Source organism: Delphinapterus leucas, chromosome 11 (genome assembly GCF_059928025.1).
Source record: "Delphinapterus leucas isolate spDelLeu-1000000601 "Yukka" chromosome 11, BTC_Dleu_Yukka2, whole genome shotgun sequence".
Classification (NCBI taxonomy): domain Eukaryota; kingdom Metazoa; phylum Chordata; class Mammalia; order Artiodactyla; family Monodontidae; genus Delphinapterus; species Delphinapterus leucas.
Genome location: NC_143139.1, coordinates 94,425,002 through 94,451,500, shown reverse-complemented (window position 1 = coordinate 94,451,500; position 26,499 = coordinate 94,425,002). Strand labels below are relative to the sequence as shown.

General features: G+C 39.0%; 1 protein-coding gene across 11 annotated transcripts in view; it reads left to right on the top strand.

Annotated features, from left to right (window-relative positions):
- MRTFA (myocardin related transcription factor A) overlaps window positions 1-26,499 on the top strand; it is a 195,819-nt gene that overhangs the window by 128,215 nt on the left and 41,105 nt on the right. Inside the window, exon 1 of one of the 11 annotated variants that reach the window (XM_022596563.2) lies at window positions 25,573-26,495. The exons of the other annotated variants lie outside the window; for them this stretch is intronic. Within the exon in view, the coding sequence (XP_022452271.2) occupies window positions 26,468-26,495 (28 nt within the window). The 5' untranslated portion in view covers window positions 25,573-26,467. Of the gene's footprint in view, window positions 1-25,572; window positions 26,496-26,499 lie in introns of those variants that run through there. 11 annotated transcript variants of the gene reach the window in all.

Sequence of the window (26,499 nt, the reverse complement as noted above, 5' to 3'; positions counted from 1 at the left end):
AAAATATATAATTTATATATTTATATAAAATATATTTTATATAATTTTCAATTATAAAACAAGATAGTATTTGTTTTCTTAAAATAACAAAGTTGTACAAAGAAGGCCCAATCCAGCTTTGAACTTTCTCAACCATTTACATTTAAAGTTATGAAATTATTTTCATCTAAATTTAACTGAATCTTTTCAGTGGGTCTATGCAGCCTTAGATAGTTTATTTTTTTAAAGTATCCTGGGAAATGTTGATACCTTCTTTGCAGTACAGTCTTGATAAAATTTTGTTGTTGTTGAATAGTATCAGAGTTTCAGGTTAAGATGGTTGATGAAGGACTCTACTCTCTTTAAAATTATGAAGCATTCCAAATTGGAATTGACTCTCTGAGTATAGGGAGCTCAGTAAACTCGCTATCTTAGGGGCTTCCCCAGCGGTCCAATGGTTAAGACTCCACGCTTCCATTGCACGGGGCACGGGTTCGATCCCTGGTCGGGGAACTAAGATCCCTCATGCCACATGGCGTGGCCTAAAAATAAAATAAAATAAACTCACTATCTTAAAGGACTAAAACTGCTTTCAGACTCCCAAATTACAGACACCATGAGTTAAATGGCTCCCCTGTGTGTACTGTCCTTGGATTGGAACTTGTGTGTATCTATGTGAACTACAGAATTGATGCCTGTGAAACAAAACATGTAACCCTGGTGAGTGAGTGGCTGCTGAGCATCCTGACTTCTAGGGAAAATGTCTGGATTTGCAGAAGAATTAACATGCAGTATTCTTGCTTCAGTGGAGAAAAGTGAGGGGAGATGGCTTTCTGCTGGAGGAGTTCCAGCAGCTTTTGATTTTGAAAGATAGAATTGAAGACAATGAAGTAATGAGAAAGAGCCAACAGAGGGACTTCCCTGGTGGTCCGGTGGCTAAGACTCCACACTCCCAATGCAGGGGGCCAGGTTCAATCCCTGGTCAGGGAACTAGATCCCACATGCCGCAACTAAGAGCCCACATGCTGCAACTCATGTTGCAGCCCATGTGGCACGTGGGCTCTTCTTTGCAGTACACGGGCTTCTCTTTAGTTGTGGTGCACAGACAGGCTCATTAGTTGCTGTGTGAGGACCCTCTAGTTGTGGCGTGTGGGCTCAGTAGTTACGGCATATGGGCTTTGTTGCCCTGCGGCATGTGGGATCCTAGTTGCCTGTCCAGGGATCGAACCGGCATCCCCTGCACTGCAAGATGGATTCTCAACCACTGGACCACGGGGGAAGTCCCCCAAAATAAACATTTTAAAAAGGTGGCTAAAACATTTTTGAGTATGTGATTATAGGGAGGCAGCAGCCTTTTTTTTTTTTTCCTTGAGAAACATATTAATTGGTGTGCCTTGTTCTCCTGAAGACTTGATTACTCAAAGGCACAGCCAGTTAGAAAACTCTTCTTCCATCTTGTTTTTCTGTTTCAGAAAGTTCTGCTTGCAGTAAACGGTCAGTCTGCAGTCTGGCAACTCTGCTCCCCAATTGTGTGCAGACTGCTTATCAGTGCTCTTCGTTGTTTCTGGTCTTTGCATGACTCAGTGTTAGTCAGAGTCCGAACGAAGGAATCCCAGGAGAGATTGTGACTGGCTCCCTTTTTTGGGTGATGGTTTTTATTTAATTTACTAGGTCTTGTAACATAGGCAAATGTTAACAGTTTGAGAAATCCTAAAGGAATGTGAGTTCCAAGCATGACATCTTTACAAGAAAACAGTTGTGAATTCACTAAATGTGAATTTAGTAATGTTAAACAGATCTTTTTTATACCTTTCTCCCCCTGTTTTCTACTCTGAGTAATTTTGTCCGTTTAATGGGAGAGCATGGGCTGCCCTAAAAGTGGAAGACTATAATTAAACAATATTAAAAAGAACCATTTGCTGAACATTTTCTGTACATATGACATATTGATTATTGATTGTCTCATTAAATTCACCCTACAACCATATGAATTTGGTGATGTTACCACCATTTTCAGGTGGGATGAAAGCTCAGAGAGGTTAAGTGACTTACCCAAAGCCAGACTGGTGGTGGGTAGTAAGAGCGAGAATTTGAACAAAAGATCTTCCTGGTTCCAAGTGCAGAGCTCTCAGCTGCTATCACATTGCCTCTATCCTGCTTCAGAGGGGTAGTAGATCTCAGAAGAAAAAGCAATCTGGTTCTCTTGCTTGCTTTGGTGGTTCATTTGTTTACTGTCTGTGTCTCCCTTCTTACCCAGCACCTAGCATGTGCATAATGCACACTCAATAAATGTTTACTGAATGAACAAGTGTGTACAATTAACCATGGAAAATGGAAGTGAACTGACATTTTTGTTTGTAAAATTTTTGTAAGTATATGCTATATTTGTAATATAGTAAAGTACATCTCAGACTAATATTTATCAGGTTTATTCATATATAGATGTTTGAGAAAGAATAAAACATTTACAGTTCTATATGATTTCTGGAGATTATCAGCAAACAGCCTGACCTCTCATTTCCCTTTTCCTAACTAGTCTCCCACGGCTGGTCTTGGTTCTCTTCATTTCACACTGCTGTCAAAGCGCCCTTTCTTTCTTCCTCTCTCTCCTCCGTTGCCCAAGAAATTGTTATTGTCACACCTTTTGCTTTTTAACATTTCTCTCCCTTCGGTTGGAATTCCTTTCCCCATCTTTTTGGTTGACTTTTTAAAAAAACTGTTCAGGACTTGGCTCAGGTGTCTTCTCTGACTCCTTCGAACCTTGTTAGGTCCCCTCTTTGTGTTCCCATCAGAGCACTTGTCATGCCGACGATTGTATAATTGGGTACACGTCTGTCCATTTCTTTGAACAGCCTGTATTGTAAGCTCCATGAAGGGAGTGACTTGAGTGTTTTATCTCTCTGTGTCACGGTGCCTGGCACATGGTAGGCAGACAGAAATATGGAACGAAAAATAAAACAAAGGGTATAGCTTGCCCAGTCCCACCATACATCTTAGAGAACCATTCCATTTTAGAGATGGAGCCTGTCAGCTCTGGCCCCTTCTGTTTAGAGATGAGGGTGATGCCCTGCAGTCCTACAACTAAGTAATTAGCAGCGCAGCTGAAAAACAGGGCTCCTGAATTCCAGCCCAGTGTCCTTTTCATTGTTTTTTGAAACAAGAATTTTTTTTGCTTATTATAAAGGCAGTAGTTGTTTAATGTAGAAAATTTAGAAGATACAGATAAACAGAAGGGAGAAAGAAAATAAAAGCATACTATTCCTACCACTATCCTTCCACTCTCCTCTGTGCACACGTTTATCTACGTGTTACATAATCGTGTGATGACAACAGCTTGCATTTACTGAATCTTATAGAATAGGCACTGTCCTCAGTGCTTTGCATGTATTACCTCATTTATTACAGCAACCCTACAGGATGAATACTTAGGAATGGAATTGCTGGGTCATATGGTAAGTCTTTGTGTAAGCATTTGAGGCTGTTTTCCAAAGCGGTTCTGCCATTTTATATTCCTACCAGCTACACAGGATGACTCTCCACAGAATTTTTAGATAAGTCTTTCTGCACCTCTGCAACATCTGACGACCCGAATCAGAAATCCCCAAAGCTCCCCAAAGCTTTGTTATCCCCACTTTTACTGATGAGGAAATGAAGGCATAGAGATGTTGAGTATCTCAAGGTCATACAGCTAGTATGTGGTAAAGACAACCAAGATTTAAACCCAGGCAGTCTAGCTCTAGAGCTTATATTCTTAACTACTATTCCATTCTGCCTCTATGCATAATATTTTATAATCTGCTTTTTAAAAAAATTGAGATAAATTTATATACAGTAATGGTCACCCTTTTCAGGGGTACAGTTCAATAAGTTTTGGTAAAAGGTAAACCACCACCACAACCAAGAGATAAAGACAATTTCTATCAAAAAGTTCCATTGTACCTCTTGGTAGGCAGTCTTCCTCCCTATTCCCATCTTCTGGCAACCACGGATCTTATTTCTGCCCTTATAGTTTTGCTTTTTCTTGAATTTCATATAAATGTGTAATCATGTAGTGTGTAACCTTTTGTATTTGTCTTCTTTTACTTAGCATAGTGCTTTTCAGGTTCATACATATTGTTGTAGTTCGGAGTTTTTTTTAATTGCTGAGTAATATTTCATTGTATGGATGTACCACGAGTTGAAGGACATTTGTTTTTCTTCTAGTTTTTGGCGATTAAAGCTGCTGTGAATATTCACATACAGCTTTTTATGTGGTCATATGTTTTCATTTCTCTTTGTTTAAATACTCAGGAATGGGTTTACTGGGTTGTATGATAAGTGTAAGTTTACCTTTATAAGAAATTTCAGACTGTTTTCCAAAATAGCATTATCATTTTGCATTCTCCCCAGTAATGTCTGAAAGTCCCAGTTTCTCCGCATCCTCACCAGCAAATTATCAGTAGTATTTGTATTCTGATATTAGCCAAATAATTCTCTTCACATAGTCTTGTTGGGAAAAGATGTTGCTTAAATTAAGGATCTCTGATATGTTCTTTTTCTTTTTCCTTTCCCTTTTTCTTTCATTTCCATTTTATAAATATTTATTGAGCGTCTTACAATGCAAGGGGGTGGATGAGGATAAGTGACTCTACTCAGAGCCCCCGGATTGGCACCTTGAGTAGGGGCCATGCAGGTGATGGTGAAGCGGTTGATTCTTATACTTCACCTCTTTTCCTACTGGAACAAATTGCTCAGCGTGGATGTTTTTGCTTCTCTGCCTCTACCCTGTATCCCTTGCTCAGCTTTCAAGTGCTTAGGAACCTTGTGGGGAGAAGAATATGGTGGCGCATCTGGCACCAGCTGTGCTGCCAGCCTTTCACCACCACCTGCTTTAAGTGAAAATGCCAGTGAGTGTCTGGTGGCAGCTATTTGCATAATTAGCTTTTCAATTCAGTCTGTTAGTATAGTTGCCCTGATTGCCTACTCAGCAATTCGCATGATGTGACTCTGACATGTGAGGAGTAATATCAAAGCGTAAGGTAAGTCGAGGCCGACAACGTAAGAGTATGAATCTCAGATTCTTGGTGGGCTGCCACTGTTGTCACAATACGTTGTCTCTGACACTAGCCAGCTTCTTAAGAGCCTTTATTTTCTTTCTAAATGAGCAAGTCAAGTATGTACTGAGCTATATCTTCTTTTAGAGATTTTATCAGCAAAATATTTTGCTAAGGAATATCTGTCTCTTCACTCATTTGTTCATTCATTGGGCACATTTGCTAATTAACCACTATGTTTGTGCTACCCTTCTTAGTGCTGTGATGGCTTGTTTCAAAGTAAATTCTTCCTGAGTTTTTCTCTTAGTATCTTCCCCTCCTCCCAATTTGATATCTTTCATCTATAAATATTTTAAAAACAAATGTCAAGTGAAATAAAATAGTGTAGTGTTATAGCTCCTTGTTCCACTTCGGTGCAGACTTTGCACAAGAAAGGAGGGAGGTAGAGAGAAGAGGGAACCTGGTCATGTGATGCTGCCTGTCTGGCAGAAGCCTTTTGGTTCTGAGCAGAGAAACCAACTGTTTACTATTTTGGGTGAATGAGGTTGGTGGGTTGCTATGAGCATTTTCTCTAAGGGAACCCTCTTCTCTTCCAGCTCTGTGCATTGAAATCCTCCCAATCCTGCTTTTTGGCATTTGGGTAGAGGAGGGAGGTGTCCGCTTCGAGGCCCAGTGCTGACAGGAAGAAATGTTTTCCAGGAGACTTACTGATTCTGACCTTCTGCTTTTAATGCCACACTCCCTAAGTAAACTTGGGATCTAGCTGTTCTTGCAACCCTTAGGGCTACAGAAATGAAGTGCCCACTTTAACTTAAAGAGCAGTGCTAATCAAATCTTCAGCAAATAATAAACGGCCTCTTTAAAGAGTGAGGGGAGGAGGATGAGTTTGTTGCAGCACTGGCCTTTGGAGTCCCACATCTCCCCCAGGCTGGAGGAGAAGACCAGGATTTATCAGCCTACCTGCAGGATTCTGCCACTCTCATGGATTGTCCTGAAGCCGGGAAAGGACAGCTGCTCAGCAGTGTGCCTGGCCCCTTATCACAGCTTACGGGAAGGTTGGCATATTTATTCCTGTGGGATTTGCATGCTTTTGTTTCCTCCTCTATCTACTGCTGTCTTTTATCCCCTCACTGTTTCTCTGTAGCCATCCAAGCTTTGACTTTGGATGATTTCTTCTTTGGATGGTTTTTATTAAAGCTTATTGAGCACTTAGCAGATAGGTAACTGAGCAAGGACCTGTAGGGTCCTGTATTTCATGACCTGATGGGACAGTGTTTAGTATGTTTCACTTTCTTATTCCTTTTCTTCCACCCATGCAGAGCTCATATATCAAAACTAGATTATGGAAGAATGGAGAAAAATCTTTTCTTTGGTAAGATGGGATTTGTCTCCTGTATGTGGGTTGAAACACTGTTTTACCATAAAACATACTCTGGCCATGGGTACTGTACAACTCAATAGGCAGCTGTTGATGATGACTTCAGTTTCTTCTGTTAAGTACTGAAAGCAGATAGATAACCTCTAAGATCTCATAACATTAAGATACCATAATTTAAAATAAAATAACACTTGGCAGGCTTTTTATTTGTATTTCACGTTAGTTTTGGTTAGGGTGAACAATTCGGACTGGCCTTACCGATCTTTTTAGTAATTGCAGAATTACATTAGAATTGCATCCAACTGTATGGAAGATAGCAGGAAACTGTTTATTAGGTGAACATCCATAAAGGAGCTTTCCCTTGTGAACATCCCTGAAAGTTCTGAAAAAACTGCTGAAACTGCTGAAAAAAAATTCTTTCAGGAGGGTTATGGGTTATGAAAAAAGGGTAGTGACTTTATCCAAATTCTATCAAATGTGAATGGAAAAGAATTATCAACATTTTCCCCCTCCTAGCTTGGAAATCCTCTATTATCCATTATCAGAATTTAAATACAATCTCTATTATCGGTTACATAAATGCTGCTTTTCTAAAAACTTGGATATTTCTTTTGAATTTTTGAGATCTCTTTGGGACTTTACTGACATTTGACAGGATAACTTGAGCATGTGGAATCAGCAATGAATGAGTTCATTGAAGAGGGGATGAACGTTTATCAGTGCCCAGTTGGCAAAGAGATTACTTTAAAAAACTGGTTGAGAGGCAGTTGATTTTTCTTTGAATATCTAGAAGTGCTCTGGACTAATGTCAGAGAAGCACCATGGCAACATTAGAGGGAAGGTTGTTTGAGAGGCAGAGAGACAATGTGACTCCGGACTTAAGGCTTTGGGCTGCTACTGTTGACTTTCTGTATTCCAGAGGACTATAGTGTTCTAGATTCCCAGTCTGATCATTAAGAATATCTTTGTTTTAAGTGCAGGAGTGTATAGGAAATAGAAATACAGACTTTTTGTCATAAGTAGGGTCACAATGGTAATTTTAGACAACTATCCTAAACAATCGACTGTATGTTTTTCTGGTTTTATACTGTGCTTAGAACCTTGTACTTAGAATTCTGTATGTCTTCTGGATCTTGAGAGGACTCACGTTATATTTTCTACAAATATATATACACATTGTTTTTTAAAAATAATTATTTTGTAAACTGCACAAAATAGATTGTGCATTAGATGTAAAAGATGCCTGATGTTACTCCTTTTGAGGTGAAGCAGGTGTCTGGAGGATAGTTCTTCCTTTAAATACGCAAAGAAGCTCAGTGGAAATAACTTCCTAGTCTTGTGTTTTATTATTGTTGTTGTTGTTTTGTTTGTTTGTTTTCGGTACGCGGGCCTCTCACTGCTGTGGCCTCTCCCGTTGCAGAGCACAGGCTCCGGATGCGCAGGCTCAGCGGCCATGGCTCATGGGCCAGCCGCTCCGCGGCATGTGGGATCTTCCCGGACCGGGGCACGAACCTGTGTCCCCTGCATCGGCAGGCGGACTCTCAACCACTGCGCCACCAGGGAAGCCCCTTGTGTTTTATTATTATAGATAAATCCCTAATAATATTTTCTCTTCTTTCATGGTTTTAATTCTGTCTTTTCTTTTTCCTAATTAAAAAAAAAAAGATTCTAAAAGCTGGCACATGTTTTTAGAGATAATTGTTTATAGGAGGCCATGTGTAATACTTATTGTTTTAGTTGACAGTTGGAAATGCCTAGAAGGATAGAGACCAGACTTTTTAATTTACCTTTTATGGCATTAGGACCTGTGGTTTTCTTTATTAATAGACTTTGGCAAGGATCAGATGTCCATTTTTTGGGAGGAGTGAGCTTGAAAGATTGATCAGCCTTGAAATTGATGTTTTGTGGTTTAATACAACCATCTGGTGCAGTATTACCTAGTACTACAGCTGTCTTGCCCACTATGGTAGCCACTAGACACACATAGCTGTGGAGACTTGAAATGTAGCTAGAGTGACTGAGAAAATGAATTTTATATTTTATTTAATTTTAATTAAATTTAAATAGCATATGTGGCAAGTGACTACCATACTGGATAGCACAGTTCTAGACCCTTCACATTCTGACCTTAGCCAGCCTTTCCAGCTATCTTCCACCACTCCCTTTAATGCTCCAGCTAAACTGGAGTGTATTGGTTACGTTCTTATCCTTATAGTATTTCCTAGGCCAGGTCTTGGCTCATGCTATTCATCTTTAGTTTTTGGAGTCCTTCAAAGGTGGCATATATGGTGCTGCTCCAATGAAGCTTTATCTAATCCTTTCTGTACTCGAATAATTTATTATCTGCAAACTCTTAAAGCAGTTATAATACTGTCTTTGATTACAGTGACTTTGTTTTACGTTCCTTATCTTCTCCATTATATTTATAAATTCCTTGAGGGGGGCTTTTATAGTTTTTATGGTTGTATGTGTGTGATAGGCTTAACCTTTTCTCTTTTTTTCCCTGCAAAATGCTAGCAAAGTACATTTATACATAGTAGGTGGTCAATATGCATTAGCTGAGTCTATTGAGGTTACCGTGCACTAGAGGGCGGTATCATGCCCATGAGCAAAATGCAGTGTTTGTCCCAAAGTGACAGATATATTTTGAGCATTCTGTCTTAATTCAGTTTTATTCAATCTCATATTAATAATTATAGCCTTCAGAATAAACTCACATCTTTTAATTGTCAGTGATATTAATAAATAACCTTCTCACATACTTGTCTTGAATTCGATTCAGAATGTGATTTTGGACCAGGAGATTGGTGAGATTCTTACTGGGAAGAAACTTAGTACATCTGAGAAACACTGGCCAAGGCATTAGGTGTCAGAGATTACTTCCTTGAGGGCAGAAGCCTTTTTGTTGTAGGCAGCTAGGACTCGGTACTGAGCTGATAGTCAAGAACCTGAAGTTCTTGATTTGATCTTGCCAGTGGGGAGCTTGGCTAAGTGGCTCTAACCTTGGCATACCAGTTTCTTTTGTTGTACAGTGGGTATAATGTCTGCCGTCCTAACTCATAAGATCATACGTGTGAAAGTAGCTGTGTAAAGTATTATATAAATATATTGGGTTATTTTCCTTCTCAATTCCTACCTTTTACCAAGACATGTACATAGCAAGTGATTGATTTATGACATTTATTTTTCACCTTTTAGGTAAAGAATTTACTCTGTTAAAGGTTGCTGAGAGATATATTGATACAATTACTCCCACCTAGGCTGCACACACTGAGAAGTGATTATAGTCACAATAGTTTGGTTGAAATATATCCTGGCCTTTGATGTTATGCAGCCTTAAAATAAACTGTATGTGTTGTGTGTGTGTGTGTGTGTATAAACTACATATACGTATAGTTTAAATTCTTTGTTAGTCTCCTCTCTAGTGGATTTATTTTTGTATATCTTCTACCCTGCTTAATACTAACTTCAAATATTCAGAATGAGCCAACTGTTGTGAGGTTGTTTTTAACTCATTATAGAAAACCAGGTTTTGGAAATATGCATTAGATTTTCTTGCAGGGTTTGTGGGTTAGAAAAGAAGCAATCCATTCTAGAAGGAGGGTAGTATAGTGGTTGTTTTTTGCTGAGAACAGCCATCAGTCTGGAGCCTTCTCTAGTAAATCATTAGCTGTATCAAATAAAATGTTCAGCTGAAGTTCATGCAATCTCACAGTTACTAAACACTCTTGCCAAAGAGAGTTGCAGTCATAATATCTGCAGTTGAATCATTTCCTGTTCAGGCTTGCAGGTGGGGGAACTGTCTGAAACTGCAGTCCTGTAAGATTAGTTATAAAGAAAATGCCTTGGTGGGAGAGGCCTTGATGATATTAAATGACAGCCTAGCGAGTGTGTGGGTGGAGAAGGTACCCCGGGATCCTGGGACTAACCAGACTTTAAGGCATAGATCAGGATATGCAAGCCCACTCCCATGGGGCCATCTGACTAAAGCTTGTCTAGGGCGTTCAGATATGTGCTGAACACACTCGGGCACTGGGCCAGGCAGATGGCACATTCCTGTACCGACCTTTGGAGGCCTGCCAGGTTACAAAGCTAGCATTGGAGGCGTGGCTCTGCTCTGGCATGAACAGCCCGCGAGCCTGCATTTCATCTAGTGTTTGGTCCTCCCCAGTTGAAGGGATGCCTTGGGATCGGTTTGGTCTCTGAGTCCACTTAGGGGTTGCCACCTATTCTCATTCCCCTTGCCCCTACCCCATCTTGGAGTTGATTTTTATTGTCCGCACAGCCCCAGAACTGACTCACATCCTCTAAGTGATTCCTCCAGACTGGGGATGACCCAAGGTTAGCGTTTGAGATGCCACAACTCCCCTCCCGCCTCTCCCCCCCGCCTGTTGTCATTGACCCACATTTTTAGGTTTGACTAACCTTCCGTCTGAGAATAGGTGGTGGCTGCAAGTTAGGCTGCAGCCACCTGTCCCTTTATTTGCTTCAGTGCGTCCCTTTAGCTGTGTAAATTCGGGTGAGATGCACTGCTTGGGCTTCACCTTGCCCACCCCGTCCCCTGCTTTCCTGTTGCCCTTTTGATTTTTTTTAATCTGATACTGAGCCTCTCCTCCCCCCATTCACACACCAATGGAGTCTCCTATGCTATTTCTGTCCGTTTAATGATCCCCAGCTGTTGCTGTAGTTCTGGCTGTTTTCATGCTCCAGAGAAGCAGAAGAGCCAGAGAAAGAGGGGTCTTGCTTGTGTATCACACAGTGCATCAGACAAGTCTAATGCACTTTTCTGAAACAACTACCAGGAGACTTCTTAGGGAAGAGTGTTATTACTGGGATGATTTGAAAATGCAGGAGGAAGGAAACTATAAGCTAGTATCTGGGATATTTTAAAAATAAGCATTCTGCTGAAAGGTGTGGCACCCTCTGCATCACTCAGAATTATGCTAGAAAGATGTGGTATGTGATAACTGGGTAATTGGTTGATCACTTTGCATTCTACTTCCATTTTAGCTTTGGAGCTGGACTGTCCACTCTGAGCCATGGTGTGTGTTGAAGGAGCCAAACATCTAAATAAAAAGGAGGCTTCTATGATGGGAAAACACACAGAAATCATTCCTGAAGTGGCCAGAAAAGGCCTTGATTTCAGTTCTGCTTTAACTTAATGCAGGTTTGTTTTGTAAAATTTTGTGTTGAACCTGCAATATTGAAATGTTCCACTTGCAAATTTGACCACACAAACTTCAGGAAATACAGAGTTGCAGCTCTCCTGACAACATCCCCGCCCTTATACTTACTTACACGTTTACTTTTGAAATGCCTTTATTAAACCTGGGGGGATGGGGCGTGGGAAAATCCTACAGTAGTTAAATGGGCTACAGTATTATAATAGACTGGCTTTTCCTTTATGGATTTGGTCTTGAGAATTTTAACCCATCCAGCAGTTTTAGCTGAATAGGCTTGTAGCTTTCACACCTCATATATTACATGAACTTTAATTTTATGGATCTCATTCTTCTACAGAAAGGAAAAAATTTGCTGTAGCCTCTACCAGAATTTATTTTTAAATATTCTTTTAATTTTTTCGTGAAAAATAGATAAAATTTTATATTACCTAGGATTTAAGGGTTGAGAAATTATTACCATTTTTTCTTTAAATATCATGGAGAAGTTTACACATAAACATTAGAATTTTCAGATATTTGTGTGTGTGTGTGTGTGTGTGTTTTAACCCGTTTTACCAAATTTCTAATTTCTAATAACCTTTCTGCTCCCTAATTCTTCCCCTAAAATTTTTTTTCATTTAAAAATTATTTTAACCAGAATTTACCATTTTTTTCATCAAAATGTCAGTTATGTGAACTGTCATTAATTATACAAACACTGAAAGTTAATTTCAAAAATGTCAAGAAGCTAAGTTGGAAGTACTTTAATAGAAAAAAACTAACTTTCCGAGTATTTACAGAATTTATATGAGAATATAGGCCTCCCTTATTATTTCAGTCATGATTATCCTACCATGCTATATGTTTTCAAGTCCATATTATAAAGATATAGAAGGAATAAATACTCTAATATAGTTTTAAGGGAAAACGTTTTTTTGTCACTTCTGGCTTAACTACCCTGTTCCAAGCTTTGAGTCTATGCACCTGTCACCTGCCCTCAACAAAGTTGGGTGCAAAATGTCAGCACCAGTTATGCAGCAGGGAAGAGCAAATGAGATTCGAAGCTGCCCATGTTTTCTGGGTGAACGTGCAGAACTAATGTGGCAGGGAAAATGCTGTTCCTGGTGCCTTTAATGTTGGAAGGGTTTGTTCAGATGGCCCTGCCAGTCCAAAGGAAGCACATTCCCAATTTATCTCCACCCATTCAGACGTATGGTGCAAGTACATGTTATCCTCAGATCTTCTGTGTTAGGGTTGTTTTGAGCATTGCCTTATAGATCCTCAGGAAAGAGACTGATGACATTGAAGTGGCTGGCAGTTTGAGATATGTCTGCTGCAGTCAGAGAAGATTACTTCAAGGGTGGGGGGGCTGATGAGCAACTACCCAAAATGAAATGGTGAGCCTCAGCTTTTTGAGGATTTGGGGGTTTGATTTATTTACTTATTTATGTATAATTATTAATATTTTTGCTATGACTCTGGCATTAAATGTGATGTAATAGAAAAAGCACAGATTTTGGTATCAGGCCAACCTGTGTTTGAACTCTGGCTCTACCTCTTACTAGCTGTGCAAACAGTTACTTAACCTCTTTGAACCTCTTTTTCTTCATCTATAAAAGAGAGGCAATACATACCTTAAATAACTGTTGATATCATTGATAAATGAGTCACTGTAGTAGTGCAACCAACCCAGTGACTGCATAGTATAGGAAATCTTCATTTCTTATATCTTATATCTTAGTTTCCTTCTCAAGACAAGCCTTTTCTTACTTCGGTGCCTTTGCACTTGCTATTTCTGCTGCCTGGAGCACTCTTTCTCCAAATCTTTTCATGGTTTATCATGCTGTTTAGGTTTCTGCGTAAGAGTCATCTATCTCCTCAGAAGGACCTTCCCTGTGAACTTGGTCTAAAATTGACCACCCACCGTCACTCTCTCTTTTCTTATTCCACTGTGTTTTTCTTTACATAATGTACCACCGGAAGTTATATGTAACTTATGTATTGTTTTTCGCACTAGGACATACACTCTGTGAGGGCAGAGACGTCAATCTGTCCATTTTACTGCTATATCACCTAGCACAATGCCTAGCTTATAATAGGTGCATGACAACCATTAGTTTGATTAATTAATGAATGAATCAACCCAGAATCTCCCTAGTACCAGGGAAGAACCCCTGGCAGATTGCAGAAAGGAAGTTGTACCAGGAAGCAGGTAACCTCTGCCTATTCGAGAGCCAAATGGGAAGTGGACCTGTGGAGTTCTCTGGTATCCTTCCAGACTGCCTCCTGTCTCTGGGAGGAGCCCCTTTGAATGACCTTTACATGTGACCACTGTTATCTATAGTCTCTATGTCTTTTGGAATTTGAATAGAGGGGGGCTTTTCAATTCTAGAGTTCTGAAATGCCATAAACTATTCACTGAAATCACCTGGACTTTCCCCTGGTTGGTAAACGTATAGATGATTTTTTCCAGCCACATCATGCAGATAATATAGTGTCATTTTTAAACATGCAGAACTGGTGTGTTTTATGAAAGGAAAGAAGCACAACATATGATAGTGGTTAAGGGCTCAGGTTGTCGATTGAAATGGAGCTGGGTTCCAATTTCTGTTCTACCCTTTACTTACCCTATGACCTTGGGCAAATTGCTTAATTTCTCTAACGCTCAATTTCCTCATCTACAAATAGTATAATAATAACAACTTCGGGACTTGCCTGGTGGCACAGTGGTTAAGAATCCGCTTGCCATTGCAGGGGACACGGGTTCGAGCCCTGGTCCAGGAAGAGCCCACATGCCGCGGAGCAACTAAGCCCGTGTGCCACAACTACTGAGCCTGCACTCTAGAGCCCGTGAGCCACAACTACTGAAGTCCGCATGCCTAGAGCCTGTGCTCCACAGCAAGAGAAGCCACTGCAATGAAGAGTATCCCCCACTTGCCGCAACTAGAGGAAGCCTGCGCGCAGCAACAAAGACCCCAATGCAGCCAAAAATAAAAAATAATAATAACAACTTCCATATAGCTTTGTTTTAAGAATTAAACAAGATGATACATGCATGTTTTCACTGTTTTATAAGTATTATTACACAATACAGAGCCCCTTTATTTTGCGTATTTTAGTAGTTCAGGTTGGATTTTCATAAGCTTATCGTTTGTAGATTACCAGGTTTACCAACCCAGTAAAATATCTCATCTCTGCCTGTATCCCTGCCAGTATTCAGATTAAATAGAAGCTATTTATCATTTTTAGTATTATTTCTGATTTCTAAAACAGATCATTTGAGAGATAATTTAACTCATGTTTACACACTATATACAGAGATGAAAGAGAAATTTATGGGATTGTGAAAGGGTTGAATGAGCATATTGATAAAATAATCAAATTTGAAATCTCACAGATGATTTTGGTATGTGTGATTTTAAAAAGAATTAGGGATTCCTGTCTTCAAGTCTTTGAAACATTACATTATTGTTTATTTGTTTATGCCACAAATCATTTTATAATTTAAGTTTATTAGTAGACCATTATTATTTGTTCTTCATAGTTAATCATTTATAGGAATTAGTAATTTCTTTCTGTCCAATACATGGTAGCACTTCAGTTTGAAAAACTTGACCTTTGGGACTTCCCTGGTAGCACAGTGGTTAAGAATCTGCCTGCCAATGCAGGGGACACGGGTTTGATCCCTGGTCTGGGAGGATCCCACATGCCGCAGAGCAACTAAGTCCATGCGCCACAACTACTGAGCCTGCACTCTAAAGCCCGCGAGCCATAACTACTGAGGCCGGCACGCCTAGAGCCCGTGCTCTGCAACAAGAGAAGGCACCACAGTGAGAAGCCCACGCACCGCAATGAACAGTAACTCCCGCTCGCTGCAACTAGGGGAAGCCCGCGCGCAGCAACGAAGACCCAATGCAGCCAAAAATAAATAAATAAATAATAAATTTATTAAAAAGAAAAACCTGATCCTTGATATTTTTTAGTAATTGATTTGTATATCTTTCTGAAATAGTCAAATCCATGGGTTTTTTAAATAAACTTTTTGTTTTGCAATAATTTTAGACTTACAAAAAAGTTGCACAGATAGTTCAGAGTTCTCATACACCATTCACCGATTGCCCCTAATGTTAGCATCTTACATACCTTTGGTACATTTGTCAAAACTAAAAGATTAACATTGGGCACACTACTAAGTAAACTCCAAACTTATTTAGATTTCATTTGTTTTCCCACTGATGTCCTTTTTCCGTTCCAAGATCCAATCTAGGATACCACAGTGCATTTAGCCATATTCCTTTTAGATGGTGGATCAGTAGGATCCCTCTCTGAATCAACTTTCCTTCTCTCACCTCTACTTCCTCCTTTTTGTCTTAACTCTGGATCTGACTTTTAGCAGATCCTTCATTCTCTGGCAACAGATAAATGGACCCTTCTGGGTCCTTTTTTTTTTTTAAGTATTGATTTATTTGGTTGCACCTGGTCTTAGTTGCGGCACTCGGGGTCTTCATTGCGGCACTTGGGGTCTTCATTGCCACGCACTGGATCTTCGTTGTGGCATGTGGGATCTAGTTCCCTGACCAGGAGTCTAACCCAGGCCCCCTGCATTGGGAGCGCAGAGTCTTAACCACTGGACCACCAGGGAAGTCCCCTTTCTGGGTCTTTTAACCACTGTTTTGGTATTCACAGCTCAGAACTTCAGGAGAATGCTTTGAACACTCCCTGTATATTTAATTTTGTTAATGAATGTGTGCTGATTCTTCTGCCTTTCTCTGCGTCTTGCTCTTTATACATACCAGGTTGTCTAGAGTCTGGGAACAGAGCGTGCTTCTTCACTGACTGCATGTTCCAGAACTGCCTTCTAAACGGAAGCAGTTCTCCTCTCTACCTCTCCCCTCCCCTCTCCCTCTTCCCCCTGCCCCACAACTTGGGACATGATTTTAAATAAGGAGGTTTTTTTATATAAGGCCCTTTCACTCTGCAGAATAAAGCATCTCATTGGAGGTATGGTACCAGGTTACAGTACTGGCAGTTCTTGCTCCTGTCCTAGAGAAAAGCTATCTCATGTAAAGACCTCTAGTGAAACATTTATAGTCTGTGTTACAGTTTTACAAAGCACTTTTCACATACATTAGGTTTTTTTGAGCTTCAAAGGGTAGGGGTTATTTTTCCAAATTGTATTATAGTGAGAAAGTCAAGGCTAAAAGACGTTAAGTGACTTGATTAGGTAGCAGCAGAGCCAGGCCTGGAACCCGTGTCTTCCCATTCTTTCTCTCATGTTTTTGGTCTGCCCTTAAAGGTCAGTTCTCTAAGTGTATTGCATTCACTTGGAACTTACAAAATATTCATATAACCAACTCAATATGCAATGCTTGCCCCTCTCCCCGGAGTCATAGTTAAGTTGATAGTAAATGCTTTCTGGTTAAGAGTAGGACTAATTATAGAATACACTGGGCCTTTAAAATGCTATTGTTTATATTAAAAGCATAGGCCAGAAATACATTTTTAGTGCTGTGTACGCTGTGCTAACCCATTCCGGCTGGTTTCCCAAGTTGACGGAAGAAAATTAATCATGAAAAGGACTAGAGAAATTTAGAACTTATAGAGCTTGAGAAATTATATATAAGGAACAAAAGAAAAAAGAATTCCAGGGATGCTGTAGGACAGGGTAGGAATGAGAACCAGGAAGCAGGAAGAGCAGTGGAGGGGAGTAAGGGAGCACAGAGGCATCTCTCCCCCTTCTTTGACATCTTTCTAGTCTCTCTCAGGAAGGGCTTATGAGAGATTACAGTAAACAGGGGCCCAGAGGAGTATTCTTTTCGGGAATGAAATCAGAAAATTACTCGAAACATTAGTTCAAGCTAATCATGGGGATAAAATATTTTTAAGGGCCAATTTTTATGTTCACTCATCCTACCCCACATAGAAAGGATCTTGTTTCTCTGTGACTTCCAGCGTTGGGTAGTATCACCTTTGTATTCCCATAGCACCTAAAAAATACGTAACTATTTGAATTTATATTTTTAAGAAACCAACATATCTTTTTATTATTTATGCATATCTGTGTAGCACACATAAGACCAAATGACTTGAGTTTGGCAGGGACCCTTAGTAGTGTGTGCTAGCTAAAGTTGCATTTTTCTGTGACTTTTTAAGTAAAAAATCTATATTACAGACATAATATCTTTCTTATAGCGTTGTAATTATCCGTTTTGAGTCCCTTTTTTTGCATTAGACTTAAGAATTCCTTGAGCATGAGAACCATGTCTTATTCACATATCTATTTCTAGCGCCCGGCCCTGGCTTTGAGAGTACAAAAGATGTTTGAATGCATGAATTGAATCATGGGAACTGTCAAACCACTTGGTTGGGATGTGGTGTCTGAGTAATGTTTTCTTTGAAAATACTCTTCACTCTTATAAGTCCTTATTTGATGGTTGTTTCCCTCAAACAACCACTGAAGGCAGCGACTCTGTCTGGTCACTACTATATCCCCACAGCAAGCTCAGTGGCTGGCACGTGTAGTAGACCTTTATATTTCTTGAGTGAATGCCAAGGAAAGTTTTGACAGGAACTGAGGAATAACTGAATAAGGCATGAATATGAGGTGCATAGGTGTGCTGCCCAACTAGTATGTGAACCCTCGAGCAACTAAGCAAATATGTGTAAAGTGACTAAATGAAACTGTGTCTTAACTTACTTATTTTAATACAGCTTACCCTGACGTCTCTGTTTCTCAAGGATTGTTAGTATCTTAAATAATTGACTATATAATAGTGAAGAGAATAAAAAAATCATCTAAAAAATAGTGAAGAGGAAATGTGGAAAGTTAGTTATCACAGAATATTAAAAGAGGAGTAACTGTGAATTCCAGGGTCTGACCTCTCTCATATCCTTTATTCTTTCTTGTAAAACATTGATCACAACTTGTACTTATTTATATGTGATTTGATGTCAGTTTCCCCACTGGACTGAAAGCTTTATGTGAGCAGACACCATAGGTGTATCCAGCCTACTAGTATGAACCCTAACGTATTTGTTAGATGAGTGAATGAGAGGATGCATGGAGGAGAACTCTTTGCTCATCCTGACTCCCAGTCCCTATTTTGGTGGTGATGCTATAAAGTAGCCCAGGCAGCAGAAATGAGAAATACCTTCCTCTGGGGGTACCTTCACCTACTTTTTAAAAATAATTAATTAATTTGAAAATTGAGATATAATTGACATAAACACCCTTCACCTACTTTTATTCATATACTCTAATAATGAAATGGGTGGGTGTTCAGAGAATAGTCTCTGGTTCTAAGTGATAGGTGATGTGGTTTCACAATTTGGGTGATTTTGCAGTTTATAGGGTAAACTGAAGTATAAAAATACACCAATAACATAGGTGTAATTCACTGCTGCAAAGATGAATATTCTAATTACGAGCATGCCAAGCTTCACATAAGGCTAAAACCCACACTGTTCCTTCTCTTCCCGGTAAAACACATTCTCCAGTTTGAAGCTAGAGGTGGTGTTGTCTATTGCTCAATTGAATTGTATCTGCTTATTTCTTCTGGGATTAGTACCTGAAGGTTAATGAGGAGGAAAAATGTACCAATTATTATGAGATCAGGCTTTGGGGATTTATAGAAAGAACAGAATTTGGAGTAAGAATATACTATCTGAAATTAGTTTTAGCAATATTTATGAAATAAGTGTGCTAGGCTGTGTTTAAAAGAGAACTTAGAAGATGATGCCTCATATCAAGTGCATTAGAGTTAGATAGAAAAGTCACGGAAGTGAGCCTAGAGATGCCGGATTTTATCTGTTTATTAAGTTGTTCTTTAGCCATTTTTTTCCCCTTGACATTTAAACCTTCAGTAGTAGACGACAAATAATTTTTCTGGAAGAAGTGTGTTAGAAAATGAAAGTCCTCTCCTGTTACAAACTTTTAAACAAATTTAAAACAAAATTTTTAACTTAAAAAGATTCAACCATTGTTCAGTACACACCAAAGGATGATGTGCTTTAAAAGCAGTTAATTGGGAGCATCAAAAGAAAGGTGAATTAAATCTGCGCAGTACTAGTTACTCAGCATGATTTATAATTGGCATCATGAACATGGATGGAACATGTTTAATTTTCCAGTGTAAAGTGAATTTAAGTTACGCCAAAGTAGCATTAAATGGGGCAGCAGTTGTTAACCTGACACTACATTAGAATCATCTGGCAAGCTTTTGAAAAACCCTGATGTCCAGGCCCCACTCCAGACCAATTGAAGACATTCTCAGATGATTTTATTTGGGAAGTAAAGGTTGAGAATCACTAGAATGGGGGAAAGAATACAAGGATAAGAATACAGAAGATTTGGTTCCAGTCCTGGCTTCTGTTTTCTAGTATTTTGTTGAGAATTTTTGTGTCTGTGTTCATAAGGGACATTGGTCTGTAGTTTTGTTGTGATGCCTTTCTCTGGCTTTGGTATCAGAGTAACGCTAGCCTTATAAAGTGAGTTGGGAAGTGTTCCCTTCTCTGTTTTCTGGAAGAGTTTGTGAAGGATTATTATTAATTCTTCTCTTAAATGTTTGGTAAAATTTACCAGTGAAGCCATCTGAGCCTTGGTTTTTCTTTTCTCCTCAAAAAAAGGAAAATCTCTCTACTTTTTATAGGTCTCTCTGGATATTCTGTTTTTTCTTGAGTCAGTTTCAGTAATTTGTGCCTTTCTAGGAATTTGTCCACTTCATCTAAGTTATCTAGTTTGTTGGCATATGGTTCTTCATAGTGTTCCCTTTTAACTTTCTTACTTACTATAGTTGGTGGTAATACCTCCTTTTACATTGCTGAGTTTTGCATCTGTTTTATGTCTCTTGGTCATTCTGACTAAAGATTTGTCAGTTTTGTTGATATTTCTAAACAAAAACTTTTGGTTCCATTAGTTTTCTCTGTTTTTCTGTTTTCTGTATAATTCCTTTCTGCTTTAACTTTCTTTCTTCTACTTACCTTGGGTTTAGTTTGCACTTCTTTTTCTAGCTTCTTAAGGTGAAGGCTTTATAGTATGTATTTGAGATCTTTCTTCTTTTCTGATATAGGCATTTAAATCTATGAATTTCCGTCTAAGCACTACTTTAGATATATCCCATAAATTTTGATATATTGTTCAGTTCAAAATACTTTCTAATTTCCCTATTATTTTTCCTTTGACCCATTGGCTACTTAAGAGTGTGTTGTTTAATTTCTACATAATTATGAATTTCCCAAATTTTCTTCTGTTGTTGGTTTCTAATTTAATTTCATTGTAGTCAAGGAATGTACTTTGTATGATTTAAATCCATTTAAACTCACTAAGACTGGTTTTATGGCCTAGTATATGACCTGTCCTAGAGACTGTTCCATGTGTGCTTGAGAAGAATATGTATTCTGCAGTTGTTGGGTGGAGTGTATTCAAGTTTTCTATATTCTTGTTGATTTTCTGCATATTTCTTCATTATCAAGAGTGAGGTAGGGCTTCCCTGGTGGCGCAGTGGTTGAGAGTCCGCCTGCCAATGAAGGGGACACGGGTTCGTGGCCCGGTCCGGGAAGATCCCACATGCCGCAGAGCAGCTGGGCCCGTGAGCCATGGCCGCTGAGCCTGCACGTCCAGAGCCTGTGCTCCGCAACGGGAGAGGCCACAACAGTGAGAGACCCGTGTACCGTAAAAAAAAAAAAAAAAAAAAAAAAAAAAGAGTGAGGTAGATTGTAATTCGTGAGGAGATAAATCAAAAGATTCCTTATTCTAAATCATTTAAGTAAGTATCATGAAATTGAATTAAAACAAAATGGAGAAATCTTCTAGTTTTTTTTTTTTCAATATTTATTTATTTTGTCTGCGCCGGGTCTTAGTTGCATCATGCGGGGTCTTCGTTGCCGCTTGTGGACTTAGTTGCGGCATGTGGACTCTTAGTTGCCACATGCATGTGGGATCTAGTTCCCCGACCAGGGATCGAACCCGGGCCCCCTGCAATGGGAGCGCGGAGTCTTACCCACTGGACCACCAGGGAAGTCCCGAAATCTCCTAGTATTAGTTGTACCTTAGGAATGCCAGAAATGACATCTAATTTATTTTCTAGTATATTCGTCCTTTTTATTTTAGTATCTTAGTATGAGGGTCACTTTTAATTCTCATGAAAACTCATGCTTTCAAACTTAACTCCAACCAGGCCAGTCTTTCAATTGATCATTTCTGGGTAGTAATTTCCTCCTCTGAAGTATGAAAACCTCCATAACTTAGGGTCAAATATCTTAGCGGGGGTGGGGGTGGGGAGAGAAAAGATTTTTGAGAAGGCTTGTTTGCCTTTTGCTCTCCTCAAGCATGTAAACCTCACTGAGTTTCTGATACAGCACTTTTTGGACTAGCATATAATTTCTGGTCAAGGAGCATTTCCCTTATTTGTCAACAAGTTTATTTTGGAGCCTTTTTGTAACATAAATAGTCTGAAGAGCTGTGATCAAATTTTGTCATTTGATTAGTTTGTCATTTGATTAGGTTTCATATCCAAATTTAAAGAACTGAGAAAAAGATTCATCAGTGTTTTGAATAGAGCTGAGTTAATGGAATGTTCCTGCAGTCAGAATCTTTGTTGAAGAGGTCTTCATCCTGAGCAAAGGACGATGCAGAGGGAGTGTTTTTGTTCTTTCCCAGTCATTCCCATACTAACCCTTTCCTCTTCTTTTCTACTTCCCTCATAACTTATACTTTGCCTCCCTATTCTAGAAGCCATGGTGAAATCAATAATGGGTAAATATGAATAAGGTAGGAGCAACCTACTGAGCTGCACATCTCCCTTTTCAGTAAAATCCAGAACTACTGACCAGTGGAAGCCATAGAGCTGGACCTGAGAACACAGCACTTATTTTTGCTTTTTCTTTCCAGACTCAGTTGACCCAATTGTTTGATGTGTTCATTTCTTGGGCATTATCCCTTGAATACCATCAGTATACCTCCATGGTCGTACAGGGCAGAAATATGTGAAGTTCCTTCCCTTGCTTTGATTTCCCAAGTAGCCAGTTATTCAAATAGCAGTTGATCACCTGTGTTTGAAACAAATGGAAAACTTGATTATTTTCATGGGGAATGGAGAACCTAGGTTCCCCTACTTTACGGTTTGTTTCTTTTTATTCCAGTCCTTTTCTGGCAGGCAACTCAGTTGATTCACCATGCATCAGCTTTAAAGACATCTGTTCATCTATATATAGGCTGCTTGCACAGACCCATTTAGAAACAGATGATATATTAAATTTGTGGAATTCAATAACAGTGAAGGTATAAAGATGCATGCTTGTGCACAAATAGGTATTTTCGTTTAGTTTTTATTGACTTGGGGAATGGAGAGGAAATCTAAATGGTGATGTACAGTAACATTATACGTAATACATAATATACATAATACATAATATGGTATTTACTGAAAGTCACTTATTAAATGATTTGTTCTAAAATGAATAATCCTCAAGGCCTGGAAACATAAAGCCATTTTATTTAGAGTGCTTAGAATTAAGAGGAATTAAGATAGACTAAGGAAAGGGGAAATTCATATAAATATGCATTTCTTTGTAGCTGAAAGTCTTAGAAGAAGGATTGTTGTATATATACAGAGCCAGACAGATACATTACACCATAATTCTGAATTTACTGCTTAGGGCTTTTATTTTCCTCCTTATAAACATTGTTAGGGTTAGCAGGGGTTATGCAATGTATAAAATAATACATACCTACAATCAAATTATAGCAATACCCAGAGTATACTGATAAAGGGTTAATTCTATTATGTAAATGGGAAACTTGGTCAGATTTCAGATAAGCATAGGGTTTGGAGTTAACTGCTGAGAGGCACAAGATGGAATTTTCAGATAACTGAACTTTAATTTCATTTAGTTTTAGAGATGGAAAAGGTTTATTAGATGAACCTTCCTCTTTGACCTAGAGCTGTTTAAAAAAACAAAGAGCTCCATAAAAAGCTCGAATCATAGAGTTAAATTTTTGCTTTCATGAAGCAAGAAGTTTTTCAGTCAGTAAGTTTGCATAATGGATCCCTTATGGCCCTATCTGTATATGGGTTTTTAGGAAGGCTGATGATTGATACTTCAAATTATTCTTGGATAATAGAGTTTTCATTAGTTATTGTTTTTTTTAGGTGTTCAGACTTACTGAATTGCATTAGGTTTCCCTGTTCTCTGAAATCAAATCAGTTTGTTATATTTAATCCTTTTCTAATAGCTCATCTTACACGGGGCCTTAGAAACACTCTAAAAGATGACAAATATATGCCCTTTTTTTCCCCTCTTACTTTATCCTGCCTGGCCCTCCTCTTTCTTTCTTCCAAGGAGACATGTGGCACACTATTAAGTACCTTCACTGTAGTGTCACAGCGACCTGGTACGAATCCTAGTTCCAGCACTTTTGAGCCATCTGACCTAAGGCAAAAGTTTAAAGGTTTGATCCTTAGTTTTCTCATCTGTAAAATGGAGATAATAATTGTACTATTTGCACAGGGCTTCCCCCCCCCTTCAAAATTATTTAATTACAAGGCTGGATAACTGAAAAAGAATTTTCCATTAAAAACAGTTTCAGAGCTAGAAAGTATCAGTAACAGGTTATGACTCTAGGGCAGTGACATGATTGAATAGAAATGGCTTGGATCTTATGGATGCATTAATCTAGATTCGATGTTGGTTCAGAAATCTATTTACAAATTAAAACAAAATAATCTGTCTTGAGTTTTGTTTTCTTTCCGTGTCCATAAAATGAAGAGCTTTTCCTGATCACCAGTTTTTCATAAAACAGACAAGTAAATCTCGTGGCGCTAGCCAGAAAAGTTTACACCTTAGGAACTTCATAGCAAACTGGCCTTTTTCAATAGGCAGACAGCAACACCTCATTTAAAATGAAGCTGTTCATCAATCGGTGACATTCATAGCTTCATCCTTCAACCTGCAGGATGCTGGTAGGATTGTCAGGTTTTAACCAAGTCATTTTCCAGCAAACATTCTCCCATATGTTTTGGAACTTTCCTTTGCATCTTATTCTCTCCACATAACAGTTCCATTACACAGAAAGCCATTGTTCCAAGCACCACAGAGCAGCTCCCAAGTCCTGATGTAAAAAAGAGGGCTTTTTTTTTTTAATTAAACAAGTGAAAAGCATGTCAGTCACTTAACATAGGGCTGACACATAGCAACACTCAATGACTCCTATTATAATTTTATTTTATTATTACTACTGCTGTTGATCTGTAATTTATTCTGAAATCAAGTTCTTAGATTAAATTTATTTTACTGAAACTGATCACCCAAACTTCTTTGACCCTGGCCTGAACCATCCATTTCCCTCATCCCCTTTGCCTTACCACAGAATGAACCCAGGTGATCATACTCCGTGCCTGTTTATCTTATTAGCAGCACAGGCTTCCAAAAGACCCTGGAGAAGCAGAGAAGTAAGGAGCCCAGGTTCTGGAATCAGAATGCTTGGGTTCAAAACCTGTTGTACCTCTTATTAGTAGATCACCTTAGTTAACCTACTTAATCTCTCTGGGCCTCATTTTCCTTACCTATAAAATAATAATACCTATTCTCTCCATAGGGAAGTTATGAAGATTAAGTGAGTTAAAACATGAAAGAATGTAGGACAGTATCTGGCACAGAGCACATGTTCTATAAATGTTAGCTATTAGTGTGGCCGTTGCTGCTTTTATATTTTATTCTGCAAGGCTGTCTTTATTTTTAACAATGTTAATTTGCAAATAATAATAATACCCTCCTGATTAGATTTCTCAGGCTGTATGTATCATCATTTAGAGATCCAGTTCAGTTTAAGAAACAATTGTTAAATGCTTACTGTGTATTAAGTCCTCTTGGGGGGTGGTTCATAGATTAGTAAGATATATTCTCTGTCCCCCCCAGGAGTTTATAAACTGGTAGGAGAGAGAAGATTTATTCAGAGGGTAAGTATTACACAGGGCAAAATATCACTCTACTTTTTATTACAGATAAAAGGTAGCTCACAGGAGGCCTGGAGTAATTCTCAGTGCTGGGGAGGAGTGAGTTGGGAAGGTCAGGTGAAGAGTTGGGCATTTCCAGGTGAAGTGAATAAGGAGTTGGGAAAGTTCATGGTACCTGGAGGAAGAGTGATTGGACAGTCTTGATCAGGGTGACTGAGAGTGGGCGAGACACAGTGCTGTCACTGCAACACGAGGAAACGTAGTAAACTTGATGAAATAGGAGCGTAAGGAGGTGGCAGAGTTGAAGTTGGCTCAAAAGTTTTAGTATTAGTGCTGGGGAAGAGGGTAGTGATACCATTAAAGAGAAAAAGGATGGGAAGTAGATTAGGTTTTGGGGGGGAAAGATAGGTTTTGGACCTGCTGAATTTGAGATATAGTCAGGAGAGACTAGTTACGGTTCTGCAGTTTTTGGAGACCTTCTTAAAAACTGCTTTGTGGATGGAAAAGGCAGACATTAGGGTAATATGGTTCCTAACAGATACAGGTCCCCCTCAGATGTGACTTGCAGGGACCTTATAATTGAAGACTTATCATATAAGGGAACTTCCCTTGACCCATGAGATCCTCTTAACCCTCCTTTTCTGGACATTTTCTCACTTAGTCTCTGAATGGAGGCTATGCCTTTGTCATTCTGTATGGTGTGCAGTGGTAATACCCTTTAGGTTTCACTGGCATTTGAGATAGAGATAATTGGCTTTTTACTTAAAAAAAAAAATTCCTATTAACTTGTTATATCAAGTCGTGTTGCCAGAGTAGAAATAGTAGAAACACCCATCACCCTCCCTTAGCCCGGATATGCTTTGAATCACCTAGCTTTGTTGTTTCATGTCAACAGAAAAAGGCTCTAAGTGAAGAGGAAGAGGCAGAGAAGAGTTATCTTAATGGCAAAATATTTTCTGGTCCATGGAAATCCATTGCTTGCTGAAAATAGGTAT